The 25,437-nt window shown below is 37.7% G+C and overlaps 2 protein-coding genes across 4 annotated transcripts in view; one reads left to right on the forward strand and one right to left on the reverse strand.

The window, feature by feature from the left end:
* The first annotated feature begins 11 nt into the window (after positions 1–11).
* CEBPZ (CCAAT enhancer binding protein zeta) lies at positions 12–22,634 on the forward strand. Of its 2 annotated transcripts, none has more exons than XM_059078253.2 (16): positions 12–237; positions 3,209–4,698; positions 9,592–9,823; positions 10,373–10,556; positions 12,603–12,691; positions 14,968–15,021; positions 15,563–15,665; positions 15,775–15,843; positions 17,361–17,427; positions 18,642–18,742; positions 19,196–19,253; positions 19,570–19,757; positions 20,154–20,243; positions 21,474–21,535; positions 21,637–21,718; positions 22,305–22,634. In XM_059078253.2, exons 1-16 carry the CDS (start codon positions 82–84, stop codon positions 22,442–22,444), a joined length of 3,165 nt encoding a protein of 1,054 aa, XP_058934236.1. In that variant the 5' UTR covers positions 12–81; the 3' UTR covers positions 22,445–22,634. The 2 variants fall into 2 exon arrangements, with proteins under 2 accessions (XP_058934236.1, XP_066863896.1); XM_067007795.1 differs by having other exon boundaries at positions 32–237; positions 10,376–10,556; positions 22,305–22,633.
* Positions 20,997–25,437, reverse strand: part of CEBPZOS (CEBPZ opposite strand) — a 25,164-nt gene continuing 20,723 nt past the window's right edge. For both annotated transcript variants that reach the window (XM_067007808.1, XM_067007807.1), the window contains exons 2-5: positions 24,627–24,742; positions 23,390–23,434; positions 22,484–22,568; positions 20,997–21,217 (exon numbers count right to left, since the gene is read on the reverse strand). In XM_067007808.1, coding sequence (XP_066863909.1) covers positions 22,486–22,568; positions 23,390–23,434; positions 24,627–24,741 — 243 coding nt within the window. In that variant the 5' untranslated portion in view covers position 24,742 and the 3' untranslated portion in view covers positions 20,997–21,217; positions 22,484–22,485. The remainder of the gene's footprint in view (positions 21,218–22,483; positions 22,569–23,389; positions 23,435–24,626; positions 24,743–25,437) is intronic.

The following is a 25,437-nucleotide window of genomic DNA, read 5'->3' on the forward strand; positions in this document are numbered from 1 at the left end:
GAGGACACGCCCTCTACCGGAAGTACGTCACCCTGCCAAGCGGAAGGAAGCTTTGGGCCGTGCGCGTGAGGTTTGCTTGCCATGGCGGCCGCTAAGAAACCTTTGGAGTTCCACGCCACGCGGCCCTGTCTCCAGGAAGAAGTGGTGGAAGATCCGGACGAGGACGACGAGGATGCTAACGATGAAGCCGACGATGGGTTCTCCCTGCAGGAGGTGTTACGGCTCGGAGGCACCAAGGTAATGGCCTTGGACTCCAGGAGAAGGGAGACACAGGCGCGTGGAGTGGTCCCGCAAGCGGCGCGGGCAAGTGGCCCGGCAGCCCCCGAGCTGCAGAGTGAGAGGGCGTCGTGGACCCAGATCCCAGTTTCGAAATGTGCTCGGTGCGCTTCCCGCACTTCTTTCCAATTGCTCTTTGCAAGAGAAAAGTCGTTTAGAATTGAACGTTTTTATGCCGTGTCTTTTCATAGGATGTAGGTGTCATCTCATTTTATTGACGTAGTATAACTGGCATTCCATCAGGTCGGAGAGGACTGACTTTTTTTTTTGGTCCTGACCTCGTGGTATCAGTGTTTGGAGCCCCACTGGTATTGGAATTTAACCTCTATTCTCACAAAGTACACCCACACGCTCAGTTTACGCCCAAGAAGCTCTCTGAGCTCTTGAAATTTACATCCTAATTAAGGCAAAGAAACAGTAACCAAACTTTGGAATACATTGTATATCAGACGCTGAGTGGAGAAAATTAAAACGGGGAGGGAGGATAATAAATGGAAGAGGCGTTACAGTTTTAAACGAGGTGATCGGTGGACCCACCCCTGAGTTTTCGAGCAGATAGTTGAGGGAAAGAAGGAAGTGAGCCTTTTTGGTTTTGTTGTTCCAGGAACAATAAAAATAGTGCAAGTGAGGTGAGAGGAGAGCAGTAAGAAATGAGGTCAGACATGGAAGCAACCTAAGTGTCCATCGACAGATAAATGGATAAAGAAGATGTGGCACGTATATACAATGGAATGTTTCTCAGCCATGAAAAAACGAAATTGAGTTATTTGTAGTGAGGTGGATGGACCTAGAGTCTGTCATACATAGTGAAGTAAGTCAGAAGGAGAAAAACAAATACCATATGCTAACACATATATATGGAATCTAAAAAAAAAAAAAAAAAGGTTCTCATGAACCTAGAGTAAAGACGCAGATGTAGAGAATGGACTTGAGGACACGGGGAGGGGGAAGGGTAAGCTGGGATGAAATAAGAGAGCATCATTGACCACTACCAAACGTAAAATAGATAGCTAGTGAGAAGCAGCCGCATAGCACAGGGAGATCAGCTAGGTGCTTTGCGACCACCTAGAGGGGTGGGATAGGGAGAGGGAGGGAGACGCAGAGGGAGGGGATATGGGGCCATATGTATATGTATAGCTGATTCACTTTGTTATATAGCAGAAACTACAACATTGTAAACTCCAATAAAGATGTTTAAAAAAAAAGAAATGAGGTCAGAGAGGTAGGAGGATGGGCTTATGTTCTGAATTTGATGGGAAACGTTAGAAGATTTGTAGCAAATATGTGACAGAGCTTTGCTTTTTATTAAATGTTTTGTTTTAAACTAGACTTTCTGGGCAACATGGGGAGGCGGAGGGGGAGAATGAGCGATTAGAGGCAGGAGAAATGCAACCTACCGGGGCAGATTCACAGTTTGCTCTGTACTTGGGATGTATTTAATTTTTGAGTACATACTATATGCAAATGTTACGAAAAGGTTTGTTTTGGTTTTTGCTTTGTTTTGTTTTGTTTAAAGGAGGGGGGTACAGGATGAAAAGTCTTCTTTCCCACTTTTATCTCCAGCCATGCAGTTTCCCTTCCAGGAAGCAATTATTTTTGTGTCTTTTATATCTTCCAAGCAGATACACACACACACACACACACACCTATGTTTGTTATTTTTTACACAAAAGGTACCATACTATATAATATTTTAAATCTTTTTTTTTTTTTTTACTGTTTTATTAGAGATCCCTCCACATTAGTATAAAGTTCTGTCTTTGGTTTTATGTCCATAACATCATTTTCTTAATTTATCTAACTAGCCATTTATTGTGGATATTTTAGTTGTCAATCTTTTGCTATTTTAAATAATGCTTCAGTAAATAACCTTGAACATATATATCTTTTTCCACATTTGTAAGCGTATGCATTACCTAAATTTATAGAATGAAACTGCTGGGTCAAAGGATGTGTCTTGTATTTTGACTGAAGTTGAAAAATTGCTCTCCATAGAAGTTGTGCCAGTTTACACTTCCATCAACCGTTTTGGAAAGTGCCTTTTCCTCCACTCTTTCCCCAACACCACCTGTCTTAATTTTATCTTTGCTTCTCTGGCAGATTAAAAAATAGATGTATCATTGTGGTTCTAATTTGGACTTCTTTAAATGTCAGTGAGGTTGAGCATCTTTTCACATTTTTTAAGAACCACTTTTTTTTCTATGAACCGTTTGTTTATATCCTTTGCACATCTGTCTGTTGGGTTGTCACTTCCCTAACTGATGTATAGGCACTTTTATATTACATATTAAGCCAAATTACTTTGATATGAGTTGCCAGTTGTTTTTACCAGCTTATTATTTGTCTTTCAATTTTTGTATTGTGTTTTGTGTGTAAGAAAATGATAACTATATCCATTCTTTTCTTTATGGACCCTGAGTTTTATGTCAAATTTGGAAAGATTTTTCCCTACTCTGGAATTATTTTTTTTAGTTAAAAAATTTTTTTAATTTTTATTTTTAAAAGTTATTTTTGATGCGGACCATTTTTAAAGTCTTTATTGAATTTGTCACAATATTGCTTCTGTTTTATGTTTTGGGGTTTTTTTTTGGCCACAAGGCACGTGGGATCTTAACTCCCCAACCAGCAGATTGAACCCGTACCCCCTGCACTGGAAGGCGAAGTCTTAACCACCGGACCGCCAGGGAAGTCCCTGGAATTATTTTTTTAATTATGCTGTGCTTTCTCGTATTACTTTATCATTTTATTTTTCACATTTAACTCTTTGATCTGTCAAGTAAGTACTTTGGGTGTAGGTGGGAGCCTAGGCAATACTGTGATAACTCAATTTCATGGATAATTGATTTCAAGGATATAGATATCAAATTAACTTCTGAGGTTTTAACTAAACTGTTGGATTTGTAATTTATTTTTAACTTATATTTTTATGCAGCAAGATTACCTTATGCTGACTGCTTTGGATGAGAATGAGGAAGTGGTGGATGGAGGCAAAAAAGGAGCAATTGATGATCTTCAGCAGGGTGAATTGGAAGCATTTATTCAAAATCTTAGTTTGGCCAAGTATGCAAAAACTTTATTAATTGAAGAAGATCAACCAGCTAAAAAACAAGAAGCCAGCAAAAAAGAAGCAAGAGTATCTAAAGTAGATAATAAAAAGCAAAATACAGCAGAAAGTGAAAGTAAGGTGAAAAATAAGAAGAGGCCAGAACAACATTCTGAAGAGAACAACAGTGCCATAACAAAAGCAAAGAGAGATAAGCAACAGGATATCTTTGAATTTTTTGAGAGACAGACATTGTTACTTAAGTCTGGAGGCAAATGGTATGATCTGGAGTATAGCAATGAATACTCTTTGGGACCCCAGCCTCGGGATGTTGTGTCTAAGTACAAAACCTTGGCTCAGAAGTTGTATGAACGTGAAATCAACTTATTCAAAAATAAGACAAATAATCAAAAGGGAGCCTCTTCTACCTGGATGAAGGCAATTGTGTCATCAGGGACACTAGGTGACAGAATGGCAGCCATGATTCTTCTTATTCAGGATGATGCTATTCACACACTCCAGTTTGTAGAAACTCTCCTGAACCTTGTTAAAAAGAAGGGCAGCAAACAGCAGTGCCTCATGGCTTTGGATACTTTCAAAGAGTTACTCATTACAGACCTTTTGCCAGACACTCGAAAGCTACGGATTTTCAGCCAGCATCCTTTCAACAAACTAGAACAGTTGTCCAGTGGCAACAAGGACTCAAGAGATAGAAGACTCATATTATGGTATTTTGAACACCAGCTGAAACACTTAGTGGCTGAATTTGTGCAAGTCTTAGAAACTTTAAGTCATGATTCATTAGTAACCACCAAAATTCGAGCCCTTGTAGTGGCTCATGAGCTTCTTTGTAACAAACCTGAGGAAGAAAAGGCCCTTCTTGTGCAGGTGGTGAATAAACTGGGAGATCCTCAGAACAGAATAGCCACCAAAGCCTCCCATCTGTTGGAGACATTACTTTGTAAACATCCCAATATGAAAGGAGTTGTGTGTAGTGAAGTAGAAAGACTGCTTTTCCGCTCAAATATCAGCTCCAAAGCCCAGTATTATGCAATTTGCTTTTTAAATCAAATGGCCCTCTCCCGTGAAGAAAGTGAATTAGCTAACAAACTAATAACTCTTTATTTTTGTTTTTTTCGGACTTGCATCAAGAAAAAAGATATTGAGTCAAAAATGCTCAGTGCCCTTTTAACAGGAGTGAATAGGGCATATCCCTATGCCCAAACTGGTGATGACAAAGTGAGGGAGCAGGTGGACACGCTGTTCAAAGTGCTGTATATTGTGAACTTTAATACCAGTGTGCAGGCTTTAATGTTGCTCTTCCAAGTAATGAATTCTCAGCAGACGATATCAGATCGATATTATGCAGCATTATATCGGTAAGTACCTACTATTCCAGTGTGTGAATGAGAAGTAATATGGTCTAATATAACACAGTGCCCCTCTGTGGGGCAATAGAAAGACTTAGAAAGTAGGATTTTTGGCCCCTCTCAGCAACTTGCTATTCACCAACTTTGAGTCATTTAATCTTTGGTTCCCTGTTGGGCATCTGTATTATATGTTTTGAATAGGTCGTTTATTATTTTTTATTTTGAGAAGTCCCATCCTTGGTCCTGTATTTCTTTCCTCCTGTCCTTCACACAGCCATTTAGTCGTTCATTCAACAAGAATTTTTTGAGTGTCACCTATGTGCCGGGCACTATTCCAGAACTCAGGATATAGCACAGTGAACAAAATTCCCACCTCCAGAGGCACTTTTGTTCAAATTGGGGAGGACAAATGGTAAACAAGAATGTTTTTAGATAGGAGGCTTGGGGGTTGCAGTTTTGGAATTTTTTTTTAATATTGGGATTAAGACTTTGGTACTAGATTTACTGAATTTTGCAACTGTCCTGCAGTGCACCCACTGAGGGCTGATATTTTGAACAGTTTGTACACTTGGGAACTGTTGAAGTACACGAACAAGCTACGTATTTCCTTCTAATTCGTTTTTCTTATTTTACATATATATATCTTGTGAGAAAAGTAACATAGTGGTTAATATCTTGGGCCTAAGCTACATGACCTGGATTTGAATACCAGCCATTAGTTTGCTGTGTAACTTTGGACAAATTATTTAATCATCATTAAAACCATATTGGTAGGGCTTCCCTGGTGGTGCAGTGGTTGAGAGTCCACCTGCCAATGCAGGGGACACGGGTTCGTGACCCGGTCCGGGAAGATCCCACATGCCACAGAGCGGCTGGGCCTGTGAGCCATGGCCGCTGAGCCTGCGCCTCCGGAGCCTGTGCTCCACAACGGGAGGGGCCACAACAGTGAGAGGCCCGCGTACCGCAAAACAAAAACAAACCATATTGGTAAACATGATCAATCCCATTTTACTGTTCTTTTATTCATCTATAAAATGTCAAGGGAAGCACCTATCCCATAGGGTTATTATGAAGATTACAAAACTTCCCCACAGTTACACAGGTAAAAAATGACAACTGGGATTTTAATAAGATTAAGGAGTTAAGGTATTTGTAAACCCATGTCATCGTCAGTGTATGGTATGAATTTAACAATGCCCAACAACATAGTAAGTGCTCTATAAGTGCTGGCTGCTACCATTATCATCATCATTATTATTATTACTACTCACATTTCTTAAAGTTAATTCTCTTAACAGCTCTCTAGCCTGTGAGGTACAATAATTTGTGCAAGGTGACACAGACAGTATGAGGCCAAGTTAGGTGGCAAATCCAGGCCTACTGACTTGGAGTTCGTTGTGTTCCATGGCTCTGATTGCACTGATACACTAAAGAGAATCTCAGAGGCCTTTCCACAACTCTTAAGAGCCTACAGTCTTTTAAAGTACCGTAACCGTAATTCCCTGGCAGTCCGCCGTGGCCTGGGTTCAGTCCCTGGTTGGGGAACTAAGAATCCCGCAATCTGCACAGTGTGGCCAAAAAGAAATGTTTTAATTTTTTTTTTAATAAAGTAATAAACACTTAACAACCTTTTTTAGTTTGGAAAGACTTCCAAGGCTGAAAATGTAGAGGTTTTAGGATTTGGGTTTTTGGTAACTTTTGAGGGTCATAAGAATTTCTAATTTTTAGAAAGTGTGTGGAAGCTATTGGAAAGCATATATTTCTAATATCCATTTAACATCTCAAGAGTTTAACACAACAGTCTAACATCTCTGAGGAGTGCATTCCTAAACTCTTTAAATTACTGTTTGTCAAGAGCTCTTACAGATGGATTCCCTCAAAGGGCTTTTAAGCCTTTTTAAAGTATTTATTTTCTCTTGGTTTTATTAAAAATCCTTTAAATAAAAAGTCCCTGATATTAGTTGAGGGATAAAAGAATTGAAGAAGCGATTTGGTTTATAAAAATGTGATTTATCAAAAACTCCAGGAACATATTCCGGGTCAAATGGTGGAGACAACCATCTAAATTCTCAAGTTTTTCTTTTGATGCATAATGGAACTTATGATATAAAATGAGTGCCAAAATGGATGGAAATGTTGAAAATTCAAATGAGAAGAGAGAAAGTGGAATAGCAAAGATTATATGAATAACATAGACTTTCTCAGAATATCACCAATAGGTACTAGAATTGTGGAATGACAAATGGGGAAAATAGATATGTGAGCAATATGAAAATGCCTCACAAGGTTAAATATTTTCATTTCTGGTGTTACTAGAAAAAAATTAAAGTGCTTAGAACAAAAGGATTGATTCCACTTTTGGAGTGGTTATCTGGAGGATTGTATTAATTCTGGTGTCCTAATGTCTGGGGGTCCAGACTATTTGGAGCATCTCTAGGATTCAGCAAACAGGATAAAGAGAGAATTTAAAAATTATCATATGAGATAATATTTCAGCAGCCTGCAGAAGAGAGACTTTGGGGGAGAGAAGGACAAATAATAGCTATAGTAAATGGTCAAGTATTTGAAAGGCTGTCATGTAAAAATATAATTAGGTTATTTTGTTGTGGGTTTTTTAACCAGTTTATTGACCTATAAAATTGTATATATTTAAAGCATACAACATGAAGATTTGATACATGTATCCATTGTGATGATTACCATAATCAAGTTAATTAACACATTGATCACCTCACATACATAGTTACTACTGGGAGGAGGGGTTGAGAATGCCTAAGATGTATTCTCAGCAAATTTCAAGTACTCGATACAGTATTAGTAACTATATTCACCATGCAACTGAACGCTTACACCCTTTGACCAACATCTCCCCATTCCCTAACCCCCTACCAATCTGTTCCCTGTTTCTGTAAATTTGATTTTTTTTTTTTTTTTTTTTTTTTTTTTTTTGTGGTATGTGGGCCTCACTGTTGTGGCCTCTCCCGTTGCGGGGCACAGGCTCCGGATGCTCAGGCTCAGCGGCCATGGCTCACGGGCCCAGCCGCTCCGCGGCATGTGGGATCTTCCCAGACCGGGGCACGAACCCGTATCCCCTGCATCGGCAGGCGGATTCTCAACCACTGCGCCACCAGGGAAGCCCTGATTTTTTTTTAAGATTCTACATATAGATGACATTAGAGGAGTAGTTGTCTTTTTTCACTACGCATAATGTCCTCCAGGTTCATACATGTCATAAAAAGGGCTTCCTTCTTTCTTGTGGCTGAATAATAATCCATTGTGTGTATATACCACATCTTCATTATCCATTCATCTGTTGACACACACATAGGTTGTTTCCATACTTTGGCTATTGTGAATAATGCAGTGAATGTGGGAGTGCAGATAGCTCTTTGAGATACTGATTTCATTTCCTTTGGATATATGCCCTGAAGTCGCATTGCTGGGTCATATGATAGTTTTATTTTTAATTTGTTGAGGAGCTGCCATACTGTTTTCCATAACGGCTGTAGCAATTTATATTCCTACCAACAGTGTACAAGGGTTCCATTTTTTCCACATCCTTGTCAATGTTTGTTAACTCCTGTCTTTTTTATAATAGCCATTCTAACAGGTGTGAGTTGATATCTCGATGTGATTTTGATTTCCATTTCCCTGATGTTTAGTAGTGTTGAGTGCCTTTTCACGTACCTTTTGGCCATTTGTGTGTCTTCTTTGGAAAAACGTCTATTCAGGTCCTTTGCCCATTTTTAAATTGGATTATTTGGGAGTTTTTTGCTATTGTATGAGGTTCCTTATATATTTTTTATATTAACCATTTATCAGATACATGGTTTGCAAATATTTTCTTCCATTCCATATGTTGCCTTTTCATTTTGTTGGTGGCTTCCCTTGTGCAGAAGGCTTTTAGTTTTATGTAGTCCCACTTGTTTATTTTTGCTCTTGTTGTTGTGTTGCTTCAGAAGGCAGTAGTAAAATTGATGGTTGGAAATTACACAGGAGCAGATTTCACCTGTGGATAAAGATGTTTTCTGGCAAAAATGAGTTGTCCAAAATTGGACTGTGCTCCTAGAGTGAGACCGAGCGATCCTCAGTCACGAGAGATACTGAACAAGCACTTGCCATGGGATGGACCACTTACTCATTCAACAAATACTGGGTGCTTATTAAGTGCCAGGCACTGGGGTTACAACAGTGAATAGCACAGGCTCAGTCCCTATTCCATTGGACTTTGGGGGAAAAAAAAGAGAAAGGAAACAAAATGTGTTAAACTATAAAGAAGATAAACGTGGGACTAAGATAGAGAATAATGGAGGAACCTATGGATGTGCAGACAGTTGGAGAATAGCATTCTGGGCACAGAATAGTGTATAGGAAGGATTTACACAGGTAGTACATTGAACAAGAGATTCTCACAATTCAGTTTTCTACTATACATGTACAGTCTTCACTAGAGCCATGTGGAGGAAGCCTCTGGTCACCCAGCTAGTAGGTAGTGATGCAAGGATAAGAACCCTGGTCTAGTTGACTGCTTTCATAGGTCAGTTTTCACTGTTTGGTTTTGGATTAGCCTTCCATGTGCAGTTCTTCATCTATATGAAAAATTACACTCTTAGGGCTGTGCCCTGTTGGTCTAGAGAATAGAAAACCACTTGGAAAAGAGAAAAGAAACCACACACAAAAAAGGAAGTCGTGCTCCTGTGGCTTTTCTTCCCCCGGTACTATCATCACTCTTTGTATTCTGGTCATTGACTTCCATCTTACATCTTAGGGCAGAAATGGTCTCTTGTTCTAAAATAAGCAGCAAGGTTATTCTTGACTAAGATGAGGTTAGTAGTTGCCTCTAGTCGTTGCTGGGTATGGGGACGTTTTATGAACAAATGCAATCTCGTTTCTGTTTCACAGGAAGATGCTGGATCCGGGGTTAATGTTGTGTTCTAAGCAAGCCATGTTTCTTAACCTTGTCTACAAGTCTCTGAAAGCTGACATCGTGTTGCGGAGGGTGAAGGCTTTTGTGAAGAGGTTACTTCAGGTTACGTGTGAACAGATGCCGCCATTCATATGTGGAGCTTTATATCTCGTGTCTGAGATCCTTAAAGCAAAACCAGGTTTAAGAAGTCAACTAGATGATCCTCCGGTATATTTTACAATTGCTTTGTAAATCAAGTGGGTTCTGAAATATATTTGGTATTTTTCTTCTTTGCTTCAGTGACAATAACTTACTTAGTTCTCTGGAGCAGAGTGTGAGTCCTGGAATTAGACCAACCTGGATTTTAGTGCCAGGTGTACAGTTTACTAGGTGGGCATGTTGCTTCACCCCTTTACTCGTAACAAACTACCCTAAAATGTGATTATATGAGATGGTTACAGTTATAGAGCTAATAGATCTCTTAAGCCTATCTCCTCAGTTGTGAAATGGACATAATAGCACCTACCTGTAGGGTTATTTACAACAACTCAAAAATTCATTTGAGGGCTGAATGCTTTCAAAATCTCAGGGATTCTTGGCTCAAAACTTAACTCTGTTACATTTAGGAATAAGAATGTGGTCTCCTCTCATTCTAAATTCCATTGATGGAACTTTCACGTTTCATCAGAATTGCAATAAACAAATACAAAACTACTTCACGTAATTGACTACTCTTCCCATCGATTAACCCAGATTCATTAAACCATTGTTTTTTAGCAGTCTGATGAGGAAGAAAATTTTATTGATATAGGAGATGATGAAGAAACAGAAAAATTCACTGATGCAGATAAAGAAACAGATACCATGAAAAAAGTTGAGATGGAAGAAACTGTGTCTGAAAGTCATGTGGAAACCAAAAAGTTAGAGTCTGCTTCTTGGGTGCACTTTGATAATTTGAAAGGTGAGTTTCTTAAATCTTTAAATTATTTTCTTGAATTTTTAACCCGAGGAACTGGATTCCCCTTTAATCTTAATAGAAATTAATATTATACCATTTTAGAAGTCCTCAATATTGCTTTATTTTAGATGGGAGCACTCATAACCAGATATAATTAGGATCCTAGAAGTAAATTTTTAATATAATGAATCATTGACTTACTTATGAACAGTACTACAGATAATAAATACATCTTTTAAAATAATTTAAATCTTAGAAATTAAAGCAGATACCTTTTGGAGCTGTGAAGATTTAGTGAGAAAACTGTGGCCATGTTAGATGCACAGTATCTCTTTTCCTTCAGCTGTAAGTGTAATAAGTTTATACTTTTGAATGAGTTTCAGTTTCTTGATTTTTATCTATACATGTAAAGGCCTCCTGCATGGAACATATATGAAAACAACATGTGTGTACACAAAGTTTGATTTACAAACAAAGGTATTTGGTTACATATTGTGAATATACTTTGTTCAAGCATCATGTTTACCCTCTGTAGTTCCTTAAAGTAATGTTTTAGGATTGAAAACGTTCTTTTTTTTTTTTTTTTTTTGCGGTACGTGGGCCTCTCACTGTTGTGGCCTCTCCTGTTGTGGAGCGCAGGCTCAGCGGCCATGGCTCGGGCCCAGCCGCTCCAGACCGGGACATGAAACTGTGTCCCCTGCATTGGCAGGCAGACTCTCAACCACGGCGCCACCAGGGAAGCCCTGAAAACATTCTTGATATAGAAACTATGTTTTCCATACACACAAACTGAATTAAATCTATTAATAGACTATTAGAGCCAAAAGAAATGCAGGCTTTTCACTTGAAGCTGTAAAGAAAAGCACACTAGCCTTGAGGATCAAGAAAGGTGCCAGACCCATTTCTTCAAACTTGTTGTGGGACTCTTGTTCAAATTATTTCACCTCTCTGAACTTTAGTTTGCTTGTGAAGTATAAAAGAGAAATATGGTAGCCACCAGGAAGTTTTAGTGTGTGTGTGTGTGTGTGTGTGTGTGTGTGTGTGTGTGTGTGTGTGTGTGTGTGTGTGTGTGTGTGTGTGTGTGTGTGTGTTATGCGCGCTTCCCACCGCTGTGGTCTCTCCCGTTGCGGAGCACAGGCTCCGGACGCACAGGCTCAGCGGCCATGTCAGGGGCCCAGCCGCTCCAGACCGGGGCACGAACCCGTGTCCCCTGCATCGGCAGGCAGACTCTCAACCACTGCGCCACCAGGAAAGCCCCACCAGGAAGTTTTTAAAAGAATCCTTCAGTTGTCCTGAAGGCTAAACTGGGAATAATACTTTAGAAGGATGCCAAGCATGTGCATTGTGAAGTAGACAGTTCCTTGCGTGTTCTGAAGTTTCCTTGTTTGAAAATTTCTAATCTGGAGTTGCTAAAAACATGAAGAAGATAATATAAAACCTGTTCCAAGTGAGACTTAACTTCTGGGCATAATTTATTGACAAACATTCAGTGTACTCTAAAGCTCCAAAAGAATTTAGACCTGTTTCATCTTCAGGTCATTTGTCATCTTAACATTTATGACCTAATTGATTGAGAAATGGGTACCTATTTGAAAAGGGGATAAATTTTGAAGGGGAGCTTTGTTAGTAGTTGGGATAAATATGGTTCCCGGTTTACCCAGTAGCAATTGCTAGCTTAGGTACCAAGATAAATTCTGGTGGCCTGGAGTTTTTATTGTAGGTAGGATGCCTGGCTAACTAAAAATGTCGATACTTAATAATTGTCAGGGCTTCCCTGGTGGCACAGTGGTTGAGAATCCGCCTGCCGATGCAGGGGACACGAGTTCGTGCCCCGGTCCGGGAAGATCCCATATGCTGTGGAGCGGCTGGGCCCGTGAGCCATGGCCATGGAGCCTGTGCTCCGCAACGGGAGAGGCCGCAACAGTGAGAGGCCCACATACCGCAAAAAAAAAAAAAAAAAATTGTCAGTGACAGCATTGATCCGGTGGGTATAGTGACCTCTTGGGCTAGGAATAGAGCATTTGAGAAATACTGTATTTGTGTTCTCAGGTGGCAAACAGTTAAACACATATGATCCATTCAGTAGAAACCCTTTGTTCTGTGGAGCTGAAAATACAAGTCTTTGGGAACTCAGAAAGGTAAAATAATTTCAAATTGTCTCTTAATTCAACTGTGCTATATATTTGCCCCTATGGATTTAACACCTTCAAGTTTCCATTTTTCTTATAAGTGATAAATATAGGAGTTTAGTTATTTAGACATTAATTGGCATAAGAAAGCAATTTGAAGTATGTCACCTGGCTGTAATGCCTTATAACCCATATTTCTGTTGCCTCTGAAAAACATTAAATTTACACATTTCTACATTCACATGTAGAAAATCTTAAATAATGTGCATGCAAAATAAGGATGTTATACATGGCTATAAGTAAATTTTGCTTTTTGTAAGCACACTGTTGCATATAATAGCTCTGTAAAATGGATAAATTTTGCTTTATGCATTAGATATCTCTGAAAGGTTTGGTGATAATAGAACTTTTTGCAAGCAAAGTTACTTTTTAAATATGTGAGAGGAACTCATATTTCTACTAAGCTTTCTATGATTTTTTTGCTAAAGCAAGTGTCCACCTATGCAGACTCCTGTGGGTCCCTGACACCTTGTTAGCGAGTCTGCAAGGTCACAACTACTTTCATAGAGATACCAAGACATTATTTGCCTTTGTCACTATTGACAGTGGTGCTGATGGTATTAAAGAAATAGATAAAACTGCTAGTGTCTTAAAACAAATACAGACAGTAGTACCAAGCTGCACTCATGGGCATTACATTCTTCATTGCCGTATACTTGCAGTGGGGGAAAAAGCCAGTATCACATAAGAATGATGAGGCAGGAAAAATTGTTGATTTTATTATCTTGACTCCAAAGTACATACATGTCTTTTTAGTATTCTGTGTGTATATTATAACAAGAACACATAACACACTCTGCTGCAGACCTAGTATGAAGGTTGTTTCGTGTCTCAAGGAAAAGTGCCTGTGTAGTTGTTGGAAACGCAGCTAGCTGTCTGGCTGACAGACAGGCTGGTCACTCATACTTGCGTATTTGGGAGATATTTTCTTGAAAATGAATGACGTGAACCTGTTACTTCAATCAAAACAGCTGACAGTATGTGTTGTCAATGATGAAGTTCAAGCTTTTAAGCAAAGGTTAAAATTTTAGAACTCCTGTAACCACCATCTTGAGCTTAACAGTTTCTCAGTACCTTTTCTGATTGAAAGGAGTGGTGATACTAACAATGTGATTTTTGTGATATTGAATGAAATGTGACCAGCATTTGGAAGAATTGCATAACTCACAAAGTCAGTATTTTCCATATGACTGATACACAGTGTTATGAAGTCAAGCATGGATAAAAGATCCATTTACTGTAGACCAGTTTTAAGTAGCAAGTTCCAAAAGCTGATTGATAGGGTTTCAGATTCCATACTGCAGCTAATCTTCAATTTTGATACAGTATCAAAGAAAAAAACCCCACAATTATGTGAAAGACTATTGGTTAATCCTCTTTTTTCCAACTATATATCTGTGTGAAGCCAGATTTTCTTCATATACTTCAGCTAAAATAAGATGGAATACAGAAGCAGATATGAGAATCATTCACTGTCTTATGTTAAATCAGACATTAAATAGATTTGCAAAACTGGAAAATAATGCTACTTTTATCACTAATATTTATTTGTTCTGAAAGTTATTTTTCATGAAACCTTATTTATATTAATATGTAATAGGTTTATTGTCAATTTTTTAAATTTATTTTTAAAATTTGTTTATTTTTGGCTGCATTGGGTCTTCGGTGCTGCACACAGGCTTTCTCTAGTTGCGGCGAGCGGGGGCTACTCTTTGTTGAGGTGCACAGGCTTCTCATTGTGGTGGCTTCTCTTGTGCAGCACAGGCTCTAGGTGCACGGGCTTCAGTGGTTGCAGCACGCTGGCTCGGTAGTTGTGGCTCGTGGGCTCTAGAGCGCAGGCTCAATAGTTGCGGGCACGGGCTTAGTTGCTCCACAGCATGTGGGATCTTCTTGGATCAGGGCTCGAACCTGTGTCCCCTACATTGGCAGGTGGATTCTTAACCACTGCACCACCAGGGAAGCCCTATTGTTAATTTTAAATGAACTATAAGTGTTTAAAATTTTTCTGTTGTAATTTCTAGTAAGGTAAATATCAATAGATATATCCCACTTAAATTATGGAAGCTCTTGAGGTCCTTGATTTTTAAGTATATAGAGTGTTCCTGAGACCAAAATTTTGAGAATCACTCTTATGATGTATCGGCTTATGTTTCAGTTTTTTGGATTTTCATAAATAATCTGCAACTGTGGTAGGAGTTGACCTTATTTCACATTTTTCTTTTTAGCTTTCTGAGCATTTTCACCCCTCTGTGGCTCTTTTTGCAAAGACTATCCTTCAGGTAAGTCTCAAATATTCAGAAGACAAGAAATTAAAGAAAAGTAATCCAGTTTTAGATAATCAATAATTAGTCAGTGTTTACTAGATAGAATCGTGTACATTTTTCTGCTGTTGTAAAGGAGCAGTGACTTGTTTGATACAGAGCAGCAGATAATTCTTCCCACTTTGAGATGAATGGAAATACAGGATATTACAAAACCACAAGAGTTATTTACTACATCCTGGCTTTGCTCCTGAAGAAAGATTGCCCTCCCCTTTCCCTTTTGTCGTGTTTGCCAGTCAGGGTTTGTTTCCTGGTTAATGGTTAGATAACCTACATAATACTATTTGACTATTCATAAAATCAGCAGTGCATTGTAGAATATGTATGAGTGTGTGTTTAATTTCTTCAAGAGAAGAATAACATGTATTAGAGCGATATATGAAGGGTCTTTTATTGCATATTTGTGCCTTCGAAGCAATGTAATAGATGCTTATGCTTTTCTTCTTGTTTTTTCTCTGGATGTACATATATAAATTAATTCCCTCCCCCTACCTTTCAGGGAAATTATGTTGAGTATTCAGGGGATCCACTACAGGATTTCACACTAATGAGATTCTTGGATCGATTTGTATACCGAAATCCAAAGCCACGTAAAGGCAAAGGTACGCTTCTATTTGATGAATTTTTTGGTTTTCCCTGTTAATATTCAATAAACAACATGAGCATATATAACTAGGTTTTACATTACACTGTCTTGATTTTACATTTCAGAAAACACAGACAGTGTTGTGATGCAGCCAAAAAGAAAACATTTTATGAAGGATATTCGTAGTCTTGCTGGTAAGTATAAAGGCTGGACGGTTGAACCTGACAACAGTACAAGTCAGTAACACATAAATTGTGTTATTCTTTGCTCTACTTTATCAGAATAAAACCTAAGCACCAGAGATATTATCCATCTTTGTTGCCAAGATTGGTATGCATTTTCAAGTTTACTGAGATTGGGCCTTTTTTTTTTTTATTTCCAGAAAATTTCAAACATATCCAAAGCATATATACACAAGTGATATGATGGACCCTCCCCACCCCACCCATAACCATCACCCATCTTCAGCAATTAGCATTTGCCATTCTTGTATCATCTATAGGTAAAGCTATAGCTTTATCAGTGACACTGCCCCTGCCACCCCCCATATATAATTACCTTTTACAGCTCAGACCGTTTCAAGCTGTCTAATGGGCTTGGCGGAAATATCCACAACAGATTTTGTCACAGGGCCTCATTTTAAACTTATTTCAACAGGTATTTAGTACCCATCTTGTGGATCTAATTCTGCAGGTATTTCTTTACATACTAAATCCCAGCTCCTTTTTTTCAGTCTAGGGTTCAGTTACAACTTATAAATCATTTAATTTCTAATTGACATATCACAGAGGTCCAGAGACATAAAAGGACTTGCCCAAAGTTAGAGTTGGAATCAGAAGCCAAATACCCTTTTAACCAAGATGAGCCTGAAATTTTTATTCTGATGAGGAAACACTAATATATTGTGGTTCCTTATTCTTGTTTCTTAGTTTTCCTCAGTATTAAGTTAAATTGTGGATACATCTGTGTTTGCTTCCTATTCCGAGAATGGCAGGCATTGTTGTCATTTTTCCAAGGTGAAAAATGACGAGTTTAAAGTGATTAAGAGAACCCTTTTGAGTCTTCGTTTCTCTAGAAATTTGGATCCTGGATGCAATTGGAGGACAAGAGAACCCTGTTCTTTCACTGTGACACACTGATGGCTACAAACTGTATTGTAGCCAATGAAGTGTCAAATGTTGGGTTTCCTCCACACAGACTTTTCCAGAGGTTGTCCTTCGCACTGTAAGATGCCTTCTGTCCAGGGACTTCCCTGGTGGCGCAGTGGTTAAGAATCCGCCTGCCAGTGCAGGGGACACAGGTTCAAGCCCTGGTCCGGGAAGATCCCACATGCCATAGAGAGCAACTAAGTCTGTGTGCCACAACTACTGAGCCTGAGCTCTAGAGCCCGTGAGCCACAGCTGCTGAGCCTGCGTGCCTAGAGCCCGTGCTCCGCAACGAGAAGCCACTGCAATGAGAAGCCTGCGCACCGCAACGAAGAGTAGCCCCTGCTCGTCGTATCTAGAGAAAGCCTGTGCATAGCAATGAAGACCCAACACAGCCAATAAATAAACAAATAAATTTATAAGATGCCTTCTGTCCAACTTCCTCACATTATGAGACTTTAGAATCTTTGAGATTCTAAAGAGTTATAGGTATTCTGTATTTAGTCTTAAGAGCTTGAATAACATAAAAAAATTACTTAAATAAAATTTTAAATTTGTTTTCCTAGTTAACAGTAAGGAGTTCCTTGCAAAAGAAGAAAGCCAAATACCAGTGGATGAAGTGTTTTTCTACAGGTAATATATTTAATACTGTTTCATTTGGAGAACTGTGAAATTTAAAATTTTTAAATTCCATAAATGCTTTGTTAACATAGGCCTATCTTGAAAAGGGTGAAGGATATGTCAATCCATTTTTGTGAGGGGAGTTTAGAAATGTCATTTTGCTAATGTTAAGATATCTAAATGAAACTAAAACAAGTAAATTTGAGGGTTTTGTTTTTAATAATTTAGCATAAATTTTGTTTTAAGAACCTTGACTTTGAAAAAAATTTTTTTACTCTAGTAATTTTCTTACAGGCTTAAATTTGTAACTCATGAGTTATTTGTCCAAAACATGGCTCTGAGTAGAATTAGCAGAGATAAGTCCTAAACCTACTAGTATTAAAATTAACGCCTTGTAATAGTAAAGGAACTATTCTTATCTGGTTGATTGGGTAATTGGGTTCGATTTGGTTTGCTCCTTTTTTTTTTTTTTTTGGCAGCACTGGATCTTCGTTGCCATGCGCGGGCTTTCTCTAGTTGCGGCGAGTGAGGGCTCCTCTTCGTTGCGGTGCGCGGGCTTCTCATTGCAGAGCACAGGCTCTAGGAGCGCAGGCTCAGTAGTTGTGGCTCACAGGCTCTAGAGCGCAGGCTCAGTAGTTGTGGCGCACGGGCTTAGTTCCTCTGTGACATGTGGGATCTTCCCAGACCAGGGCTTGAATCCATGTCCCCTGCATTGGAAGGCGGATTCCCAACCAGTGTGCCCCCAGGGAAGTCCCTGGTTTGCTTTTTAAAAAAATTTTTTGTGTAAAGAATTCTGAGGCTATGATCCCATCTGCAAAATGCTAAGTTTCACTGTACCCTGATAGAAGAAAAAGTCCAACTGATAAAATATTGTGATTACAGGTCATTTAGAGCCACAGTTTCTAATATTCGAATACTTATATCATTGCCATCGTGTTGATGCTAAAACACCCTTTTACTGTGCCATTTAATTAAGATGAGTTAAGGTGTTTTTATGAAGAACCAAGCCTGAATCATTGAAATTTACAATACTTCACATTTCAAAAGTTTTCAACTGTTTTGAATTCAAAACTTTTTTCCATAATAAATACAGATTTTAGTCATTTATATCCAGCTGAGTTAACAGCTTTTACACTTGTTTGTGACACTGGCCATAGGTGCTTTGATTATAGTAAAATGGGCCCTATGATAAAATTATCAAATATATAACATGCATTTTATTTTAGGTATTATAAAAAAGTTGCTAGTGTTAAAGTGAAACAAAAACGGAATGAAGATGAAGAAAGTATAGAAGATGTGGATGATGAGGAATTTGAAAAGATGATTGGTAATTTGTTTACCTTTATAATCCACAGAGTTAGAAAAATTTTGTTGGAATTTCGACTGAAAATAAGATAGGAAATTAGATAAGCTTACATTGAGCTCACATGTTGCATATCATATTACACCTACTAAAAATAAGCACATAAATAGTTCTAATGGAGTAAAAAGGTCTGCAATTGCTAAATATTGATTTGATATTTTCCCTCTTTCCATAAAAGAACTGTAGAAAGAAGCTAAAATTAACTGGAATGCATTTAGTTTAGGGATTTAATTAAGGTCAGCATATTCATGGGTTTGTTTAGATTAATAAAACACCAGCAGTGTCAAATGTATATCATTTTGGTGTTTACTTATCATGAACAGCCAAATCATGATGTGTTGATTGATTCAAATATAAGACATGTCAACTTGGTTATTCCTTGCTACATCTCAGAATTTGTATATTGTTCTCTGGCAGACACGTTTGAAGATGATAATTGTTTCACCTCTGGAAAGGATGACCTTGACTTTGCTAGGTAAAATACTTTTCTTCAATTTTTTTTTTTTTAACTTTTCCCAACATTTCTCAAATTATTGTCCCTCCGAACAGTGGAGCACAGGACTATGTGTTGTATAGGAGAAAGCTATTAGGTTTTGAAGGAAGTTTGGGAAGTGGACACAGTACTTTCATTTTGGACCTTTATAATGCCCGTTAGTATATTAAACAAAGGCTCTGAGCCATCTGTAACTCTCCACTGAATTCTGTTAACAGCCTAATGCCCTGCTGGTCACCAAAACATACTTGAGAAAACAAAGTCCTCTTTTACATTTCAAGTTGTTGTTTTTCTTCAGCAACATGAAGAAGAAAGCAAAAGGAGCTAAGGATGATGTAGAAGATGAAGATTCAGAAGATGAGGACCTTGGTAATTTGGATGATGATGAAGTTTCCTTAGGAAGTATGAGTGAAGAATTTAATGAAATTGAGGAAGATGGAGGAACATTCATGGATGCGTTAGATGATGAAAATGAGGGCATTCCAGGTAAACTTTTAAAAATATAAGACAGAAACAAACTGGAGCTTTCTTCCTCAGCATAGGCTAGTTTTTCTGTTGAAGGCTTTTTAATATTACCCTGTATTCAGATTAACACTCAGATCAGACAGAAATTTAAAGAGGACCTTTTTTCTCCTCTCATTTGAAACTGAAGGGGTTTTTTGTTGTTGTTTTATCAGCAGTTGAGTTTCTGTTTTGGGCTTTTAATCAGCAATGAGGCTGTCTGTGCTATACCTGTCGAGCTGTTACATTGCCTTTTTAAAATGTTGGTAATGGTAATTTGTAGGTTTTAAAAGTAAATCAGTATTCATCATCATAGCCCTATAGCAGTTCTGCTGTTTTCTTAAATTGCTTAATAACAGTGGGGGTTTTTTTTGGTAACAGAACTTGATGATGACGTCAGCTTCAAAGTCAATAGTAAGAAAAGCAAGAGAAAAGGTGCAAATGATTTTGACTTTGCTGGGTCATTTCAAGGTAAGAAAATGTATTGAGTCTCTTTTAAACCTAAGCAATGAGCACGGGAAAGCTATTGTTCATTATCATTTTGGGAAATTAACTTTTCTAATGGATAAGAAGTCTTAAACGTATTTTTAATATATGAAAAATGTTGTTTCTCACATCCACCTTCAATTATTTTTTCTTCCCAAATTCACTCCTCTCATTTAAATAGCTCTAGATCATCATTTTATTCATGTTTAAACCATTCAATAATACATAAGCCATGGATTTTCCATAAGACACCTGTTGCCTTTTTCCTTTTCTCTGTCAACTCTTATCCTTCCCATTTGACCCATCTAAAAACCCATGCTCTTTGTTAACTTCCTTTTCCTTTTTTAATGAGATCTGCCATTTTGCTGCCATGACAAAATGATTATAACCTCAAAAATATATAAAACAGATAGGAATTTTTAAAGTATATGATAACAGATTATGTCTTTTAGTGTAATTTCTACAGTGCTAATAAAAGGAAAAAAGTACTATATCAGGTGACAATATTAAGTTTTTGATAAAAATGTAGAAAGCACGATAAATATTTTATGACGAACTTTATTCCAAAGTGGCTCTAGTAGAGAAACTGATGTAGAGTTTTAAGTATTGTTTCAGGTAAAGTGAAAATGGATAAAAGCAATATTTTTAGTTAATATAGTTTTAGATAGTGTGAGTTAAAGTGTAATAAACATTAATTAACTTATTTAGAAAACAGACTCATAGGCATAGAAGAAAAACTTGTGGTTTAAAGAACAGGTTTATTTTGAGTAGTAAACAAAACTCCATTTATCACATAATAAACAAACCTTCCATCAATTTCTTCATAATCCAAAGAACAAAACCTCTGACTTAGAGTTTACACTTAATCTTAAATAGTCTAAAATCCATCCATGTCAACTTTGGGATTTTAACCTTGCCTGATACTACAAAATAGGGCAAACTTTGATGGATGGTCAAATCTGAAAGACAAGAAGACACTGTTGTCACCTGAACAGTCCTATTAGGATATTAACTTAAAAAAAAAACTTTATACTAACTTTTAAGTTATTTTTCTGTCTTTAAATGCCAGCTACCTAACAATACTAGAAGATAATTGTAATTGTGTGTTTTAACCCAAATATATATATATTTTTAACAAAACTATGTTGAAGATTATATTTATCCAAACTCATTGGATTTACAATTTAATAATCTAGACTTATACTTTTTTTTAAGGACCAAGAAAAAAAAAGAAAAGAAATTTCAATGACTCCAACCTATTTGTATCTGCTGAAGAGGTAAGGCTAATGTACTGCTTTAAGCAGTTAGCTATTCTATTGATACATTGTTTTTTAAGTTCTCTAATACATGCATCCCCCCCTCTTTTTTTCTTTTAAAGTTTGGCCACCTGTTGGATGAAAATATGGGATCCAAGTTTGATAACATTGGCATGAATGCCATGGCTAACAAAGATAATGCAAGTAAGTAACTTGAATTTTTATTGAGGTTTTAACTTCGAATTAGGTTAACGAACTTAGGCTTTAACTTAGAATTTCTGAAAATCTGAATGTTTTTGGAGGAACTTTTTATAGTAAGAAGGGATAAATGGTTCCTTACAACCTGAAAAGAATGGCTTTTTCACCTCTGTCTGCAGAGCACATGGGATTAAAAAGTATTTATACTACAGAAGAAAAAACTACAACCTACAAAAGTTACTTTTTTTTTTTAATGGAGGCAGGCAATTTTTATATAGTATGAATTTGCTAATAAGTAACTTTATAAATACTTTATAGGCATTTTAATTATTTCTGATATTGATAGTTACTGGCTGCTCTTCTTTCGCCAGTAAGTGTTCAGGGGAAATTAAAATCTTTAGAGCATTTGTTCCTTTGCTGTAAACAGTAAATCTTTGACAGTAAATATGGAAGGAAAGCAACAACCAAGGAGGGGTTTGCGTAGTGGATGGGGAATGACTGTAGGTCATGGCAGACTGGAAGTTCCTGTTGGGATGTTCGGTGGGGCCTCAAGAGTCTACAATGTGCTTATCTTTTTTCTCCCTCCTCAAAGGTCTCAAACAGCTTAGGTGGGAGGCTGAACGCGATGACTGGTTACACAACAGAGATGTGAAAACCATCATCAAGAGGAAGAAAAATTTTAGAAAGAAGAGGCCAAAAACCACTCAAAAAATTAAAAAGCAAAGAAAATGAGTGTTTTCTAAGTAAATTACAAGTTAAAATTCTACTTACTCCTAATTTTTGCTGTTCAGCCATTTTTCTTGATCTTGCTCTCTGATGCCATACATTCCAGAGTGTTCAATGGATTTGTAATAAACTATAAATAGAAATAGCTGTCATTTATGAAATCATGTTAAAGTGTTAAAATTAAACTATATTGAGAAAAAAATCAGGCTTTTTCCCCCTTATTTCTACATGGTAAAATGAAAAAGATGACAATAGGATACATGTGTTGTATATAAGCTCTAGCATCTCTGCTAATCATTGTAATGAACACTATTTACTAAGCATTACTTTATACCAGATACTGTGTGAAGTAATTACATAATGTTATCTTGTTTAATCCTTACAATTCATGAGATGGGCATTATTATCTCTACTTGACGGAGAAAGAAAAAGCTCCAAGAAGTTTGCAAACCAGAGATTGGTTTTAAGTGTGATTGGTTCCATCACACTCAGATATGTCTCATTCCAAAGTCTACATTCTTTTTTGCGGGCCTCTCACTGTTGTGGCCTCTCCCGTTGCGGAGCACAGGCTCAGCGGCCATGGCTCACGGGCCCAACCGCTCCGCGGCATGTGGGATCTTCCCGGACCGGGGCAGAAACCCATGACCCCTGCATCGGCAGGCAGATTCTCAACCACTGCACCACCAGGGAAGCCCCAAAGTCTACATTCTTAACCCACTGGAAGAATTAAGAATCCAGCCCATTAGGTGGATTAAACCATTGGCTAACTGGGATGAGAATTTTCTCCACTGTGTTCTCAAAAGTGAAAATAGAAATGAACGGTATTTTTGGAAACTGGCATCACAAAATTAAAAAGTCACTTAGCCCTTAATTGGTCATAAAGAAACAATTTATAAAGGTTACCTGAAGAAGTTGTTTTGTACTCTTAATTTCACTTAAGGAAAAACATACCTTCCAAGATGAAAGGGAATTTCTTGCTCATTGTTTGCCTGAAATCTAATGAAAAGTCTTAAAATTAGGCATGATTAGAAATTCATTGTTTTAACACATGGAGCCATAATTTAGGGCTAGCTTTAGGGTCTATAAGATAGGAATCCTATAAATTAGAAATTTGTGTTAAAAGTCCTTGGTAATCCAGGAACTGTATCTTTTTAAATAGGGTGTAAATTGCACTTAAACCTTGTATGTAGCCTTCCCTAGTTATTTTGTTGTTTTTAAAGCTTGGCCTATATATATGATGTAATTTATTTTGAAACGGTATTTAAAAGCAAATTTTCAGTGTTAATGTGAAACTCCCTGTGTAATTTTATAAATTGTTTTTATGGATGCCATTTTACCTTGTTAGAGAATTAGACATAAGACTTCACCCAATTTTTGAAGTGATCTTAAACTTTACTTTGCTTTTAAATACCGTTTGGATGTTTTCTTTTATACCCTTCCGTCCTTTAAGAAGGCAAATGACAAGTTTCAAAGGTGGCCACACAAGAGGGAAGAGATATGGGAACATATGTATATGTATAACTGATTCACTTTGTTGTAAAGCAGAAACTAACACCATTGTAAAATAGTTATACTACAATAAAGATGTTTAAAAAAAAAAAAAAAAAAGATGGCCACCACCCCAGGACTACTATTCCCTGCTTTAGGGAAAGAAAGTAGCACTTCCTGATTTTAAAAGTTGAGGGCGCTAATATAAAATTTCCCCCACAAAATGACAAAGCACTTTTGATGATGGCCAGTGGCATGAGAAAGGCTTTTAGTGGCTAGTATTGATGCAGAGGAAGCACTATGCTAGCTTGAGAAACTGGTTACTTGACAATTCAGCTATGCTACCTCTTGCTTTTTCAGTCTTCCCAAACAATGAGGTGTAATGGGCAGGCTGGATTTTTTCCATCTGTGCTCCCAAACTAAGCCAGACCAAGGACACTACTCTATGCCCCCCATTAGTAAAATCCATGGAAGTATGAAACATTTTCCCTAGTCTACAAACATTAATTTTTTTTTAGGGCGAAGAGTCATTTATTCTATAATAATTAACACCTAGCTTCTTCCCCTTGTGCCCATAAAATGGCTAATATCAATACACTGAATCTGAAAAGGCAGTTTCTCTAAAGAAGCCATTTAACCTAAAATTCATTAGCAAACTGTACACCCCCCTACAAAACACTAATTTCTGAATTATGATTACCTTGGCTTGTGTTCATCTTTTTAAACAAAAAATATGCTCCAAAAACGCCCACAAGTTCAGCTACTAAAACTCCTTTAAAGATCTTCTTTGCCAGTGGATCCATAGTACGGGCCATCCTAAGTTTAACAATAACAAATAAATGTAAACCTGAATAAGCATATACAAACTTAGTACCACGTCTATAAAAATAACTCCAGGGCTTCCCTGGTGGCGCAGTGGTTGAGAGTCCGCCTGCCGATGCAGGGGAAACGGGTTCGTGCCCCGGTCCAGGAAGATCCCACATGCCGCGGAGCGGCTGGGCCCGTGAGCCATGGCTGCTGAGCCTGTGCGTCCGGAGCCTGTGCTCCGCAACTGGAGAGGCCACAACAGTGAGAGGCCCGCGTACCGCAAAAACAAAACAAAACTCCAATTCATTCCCATAGTTTGAATGATTATATAGGAATAAAACCCTAAAGTTACCGTATCCTTAGTTGTATTAGACATGTCTCACTTTCCTAGTTTTCAACCTCCATGTCTAAGGGGCACAGGTGAAGCAAAGACATGACTGGAGAAAGCACAGAGGGGAGACAAAATGGAAGGCATTGTGAAAGGAACTAACAGTTTATGGAACTGAGATTTTTAAATTGCCTAAGAATATGGAATGGTGGGAGTTAGGGTAAAACTTTTTTTTAGCTGAACTAGGAATTAAATAAGATATGATCTAATGGGCACAATATGTGAAGTTCTTTATGAAGTACCCTACAAAAGTAAGGCTATTCTGCAAGTCATTGTACATGTTTTATAGCTAGAAGTGTTCATTTATTTATATAAC

This window comes from Kogia breviceps, chromosome 11 (genome assembly GCF_026419965.1).
Source record: "Kogia breviceps isolate mKogBre1 chromosome 11, mKogBre1 haplotype 1, whole genome shotgun sequence".
NCBI lineage: Eukaryota > Metazoa > Chordata > Mammalia > Artiodactyla > Physeteridae > Kogia > Kogia breviceps.